This window comes from Mesitornis unicolor, unplaced genomic scaffold (assembly GCF_000695765.1).
Source record: "Mesitornis unicolor isolate BGI_N332 unplaced genomic scaffold, ASM69576v1 scaffold34437, whole genome shotgun sequence".
NCBI classification, from domain to species: domain Eukaryota; kingdom Metazoa; phylum Chordata; class Aves; order Mesitornithiformes; family Mesitornithidae; genus Mesitornis; species Mesitornis unicolor.
This window is the reverse complement of record NW_010196337.1, coordinates 1-4,402: the sequence shown is the minus strand read 5'-3', so window position 1 is coordinate 4,402 and position 4,402 is coordinate 1. Positions and strand designations below refer to the sequence as shown.

Genomic DNA, 4,402 nt, shown 5'->3' with positions numbered 1-4,402 from the left:
ATTTTATTTTATTTGCGCATCTTTATTTTCTTGCATAAAACCGCCCACAGCCCAGAGAGGGAGGCGGGCAGCAGGGTCAGCTTTATTTTCTGGGGTCGAAAGCAAGACGGGCAGTCGTCGACCCAGCAGCTATTTCCACGGAAAAAATTCCTGCTTGGGTCTCTGCTGCTTTGGGGAACCCGTATGATTTTTGCAGAGCTTCTACCTTTCTGTAGAGAATGAGCCTGGAAATGGGAGTGGGGGGCAGGGGAGGGAGGAGATTGAATAACTGAACCATGTGCTCGCTGGGACGTTCCTCCGATAGCAGGAACCAGCAACTTTTCCCAGTCTCAAGGCTGCTAAAAACCCCCTCGTGTCTCTTTGATCTCTCTTGGGAGTCCCAGGGTGCCAGCAGAGGCCAATGCCTTCTTCAGCTGTCTCCTATACAAATCCCTCTGGCAGGTACTAATGTGTTTACTTAGGTGCGCAGGGTTCCCAGCGCTGGGGGGAACCAAACGTTTCTCACACGGCCCCACCGAGCCCAACTGGGAAATAGCTTTGCTGATGGGGAGGAGCTCTCTCCGGCACCGGCACCCACCGACAGCGGGAAGGGAGAGGCGGGGGGGGGGTGAAGGCGGCATGGAGCGACTCGGGCGTCGCCGTCCCCGCAAGCACCGTTCACTAAAACACGCACCCCCAAATAACGGCCTCGCTGTCGGTTGTTCGTCCTGCACCGGGGCTCGGGCGTCCTCTGCGGCGAGGCCGGCGGGGGAACGGGGCTGTGTGAAGGGGTGCGGGGTGCTTCGCTGAGGGTGCTCCGCCGCGCCGGGGGCGGGCACGACGGGTTGCACTCAGGTGGGCCTCAAACACTTCTCACCCCTCAAGGCTGGTGACTTACGGTTTTGATTGGATTTTCGTTGCTTAAATAGAAAAGCGTGGGGCTTGGGAAAAGGTGACACGCTCTGCAAATGGTCCCCGCATGGGCCTGAATCCCTCAGAAATAGGTGCGGCACGGAGGGGAAAGCTGGGGTGAGAAACATCATTTCAAGACCTCCTGACACGATCACCGTTTTCTCTGTGTCCTTCCATAGCAGCAGACGATGTCTGATGCTCAGGCTGTTCCCGCTTTCCTTACTTGAGCCTCCTAAAATGCAGCACTACACCCCCACCCCAACAGCCTCATTAGCCAGCCTTGTAGATTGTTTTTTCTCTCCCCTTTCTTTATGTCCACTTGCCTACTGCACTTCTGCAAATTTGTTTGGAGATCACTTTACCAGAGCCGGAGGCTTTTAAAGGATAGTAATTACAGATTTTTTTTCTTCCAGAGTGACAGGTTCTTCCATCCTTTCTTCCTCTTCTCCCAAAACATACAAGGGAAAAGGAAAGAAATTTTCCTAGCTCCTCAAAGATTTTCAGGGAAAGGCACGTTTCTTAACAACCCCAACCCCGCTGGATTTAGAGCTGAATCTGAGAGCTAAAGCTCTGCACGCCAGGACAAGAGGGACCGAGGAGGTTGGCATCGTGCGCCGGGAGATCCACAGTGCATGCTTGGAGACAAACCCCTGAAAGGTGATCAGACCTGCAACCGGCACTGTAAAGATCAAGTTTATTTGTGCACAAAGCATAAATCTGTAAACACGTCTATTTTAGCCAGCGCAAACGTGGTAAATCAAAGTGTGTGTGTGTGTGTGTGTGTGTGTGTGCGCCACAGCCCAGTGAAGAGTTCAAGTTACTGCTCAAGGAGCAGACCCCTCCTGGCTGCCGGTTTCTTAGGAAAACAATAGGGACCTGCCCCGTTTCAGATGTGGCCCAGCGAAACAGCAACCTGCACCTTGGAGCGCCAGACGCCTGAAATTCTGAGCTTTCCCCTCTCTGTAACTTTACTCCTTTATCAACTCTCTGCCTTTCCTACAGTATTCATTTCAAAGGGGGGCTACCCCCGTTTATGGCCCCAAATAAACCGAAGCAGTGCAGATGCAGCCTTCTCTCCAGCCTGTAGATAATTATGCATCCGGCCCGTAGGAAGAAGGTGTGTGCATTGGTTTAGGGGTTTTTTATTAGGAAAAGGGTTAGCCTAACAGTGGAAACCCGCCTTTTACGGATTTAGGGGGAACAGCTAGGGTCTCTCCAGCCCCATTCCCCTCCGCAGCCGCCTCTGCCGGGCGGACCGAAGGCTTCCCAGCCGTGTGCGCTTGAGCAAGGCACCTTGCCGAGGAGGTGCTCCCTGCCCTCCTTGCGCACTTGAAGAGCGGCTCCTTGAGACAACCGGACCACCGTGCCCTCCACGTTACCTCCTCCTGAAGAGAGGCAAACAGAAAACGCCTTTTTCCCGGGCACACGGTCCGACTCCGTCGCGTCTAAGCGGCTGCTGGCTCCCTTGTTCTCCGTTTGAGTTAACCTAGGTCACATAATTTTATTCCCAGGTAGGGAAGGTTTCCTTTGCCTTCTCATAATATTTTCCTCCAACTACAAAAGCCACCTGGATGAAACCAAAGGATTCCTGGGCGTTAGCAAATGCCTGTTAAATGGCTTCATTACCACTCTAATGACCCTTGCACCGCTCCACTCGGCTACTGCTGCGGCTGGGGCTCTGCAAAGCTTTTGTCCCCAGCTTGTGTAAAGTTACTTAGGGATTGCGGGGTTAGAAATTTTACACTTCCAGGAGGGGTTTGTTGCACTGGCAGCTGGGACGCATCTGTAACGGTACAAGTTTGCCTGAAAGCAGAAAATTAGCAAGCCCAAGACACTGCTTGGCTGTTGTGGCTCTAGCAGCAGCGGGTCACAAGAGTAGGAGAAAGAATGGGAAAGGGATTTGTCTCGAAGCAAACACGTACACTTTTCTTTTGGGAGTACCATTCGCTGTGACCCGATCCGACAGCACTAAAATCTGCGTTTCCCTCCTCCTCGTCTCTCCTTGCCACATGTAGCTGTGCATTTTTGTCCTCGGGTTTGTAAATCTAAACGGTTGGTGACACCGAATTAATTGCAGGACAAAGCGCTCCCCAAGATAAATGAAGAAATCTTAGGTCTGAAAGAGGGATAAATTGTTTCAGGTTACACCTGGACCACGGGCTGTGGGGAATAAAGATACACGGGCAGACATTGTAGGTGCTGTTTGAGGAGGAGGGCTTTGTATTAATGCCCCGTGGGGGGTTAACCGTGGGTGTCTCTCCCGCTGCAGTGTGTGATGGGAGATGGGAACACAGGGACGACGAACGGTTCTGTAGGAAATGTCAGCGGTTCGTGAGCTTCCACTGCCCCTCTTTCTCTTCCCATACCCTAACTACAGATTCCCAGACTTGCTTTAAAGTTGGGAGATGTCGCAACAAGTTCTGGGGAGGTCGCGGGTTAGAGAAGTGCGCAGCTTACGCCTCTCCAAAAGAGCGGTGCAGAGCAAATTGTCTCCTGGGGGCTGGACCAACCGCCCCCCGGCAGGGGATGTGGTGGGATATGCTAATAAAGACTGGCCGCTGCGGACCAGCCTCCCTTTCCATGTATATATAAGGGCCCCCTGCATCAGCCGAAGGACACTTGGTCTCGGGTCGTTAATTACTGCGGAAATTGCCCCAGTGCGCTGCAGAGCCCCTCGCTCGGAGCCGGTGGCTGCTGCCCCGCACCGAAGCCTTCGCTGCGAGGATGGAGGTGATGGACAGCTGCCAGTTCTCTCCCTCCGAGCTCTTCTACGACAGCTCCTGCCTCTCTTCCCCGGAGGGCGAGTTCCCCGACGATTTCGAGCCCAGGGACCTGCCTGCCTTCGGCGCTCACGACCCCCCCGAGCCCGCCTGCTCTGAGGAAGAGGAGCATGTCCGAGCTCCCACCGGTCACCACCAGGCCGGCCACTGCCTCATGTGGGCTTGCAAAGCCTGCAAGAGGAAATCCACCACAATGGACCGGCGGAAGGCGGCCACCATGAGGGAGAGGAGGAGGCTGAAGAAAGTGAACCAGGCGTTTGAGACCCTGAAGAGATGCACCACTGCCAACCCCAACCAAAGACTCCCCAAAGTTGAGATCCTGAGAAACGCCATCAGATACATTGAGAGCCTTCAGGAGCTCTTGAGGGAACAAGTAGAAAACTACTATCACCTGCCGGGACAGAGCTGCTCCGAACCGACCAGCCCCACTTCCAGCTGCTCCGATGGGATGGTAAGAGAGGGGCAGGAGCGACGGGGTTGTGGGGACCCCAGGGAAGGCCTGCGTCGTGGGGTCGGTCCCATGGGTCTGAAAGGGGCCGAATGCAGCCGGACATAAGGAAAAGGCGGACGGTTTGGGTCAAAACAGGCCCTTTCTCAGTTTTAACGATGAGCATGCACATGGGCTTTCGGGGGGGACGTACACATGGGAGTACCGTAATGCTGCTAGAGGGTCCCTAGCCCCTGGGGGCTCGTCTCTGTATCCCGTTGTGCCGTGTCTTCCCCCCATCCCC

At 54.6% G+C, this 4,402-nt stretch overlaps 1 protein-coding gene across 1 annotated transcript; it reads left to right on the top strand.

The window, feature by feature from the left end:
• The first annotated feature begins 3,588 nt into the window (after nucleotides 1-3,588).
• On the top strand, nucleotides 3,589-4,227 carry MYF5 (myogenic factor 5). Its single transcript, XM_010188443.1, has one exon. It carries the CDS (start codon nucleotides 3,616-3,618, stop codon nucleotides 4,225-4,227), a length of 612 nt encoding a protein of 203 aa, XP_010186745.1. The 5' UTR covers nucleotides 3,589-3,615.
• The last annotated feature ends 175 nt before the right edge of the window (nucleotides 4,228-4,402 follow it).

What these genes read in the sequence shown, in the direction of transcription:
- MYF5 (XM_010188443.1), top strand. Translation starts at nt 3,616, where the DNA reads ATGGAGGTGATGGACAGCTGCCAGTTCTCTCCCTCCGAGCTCTTCTAC.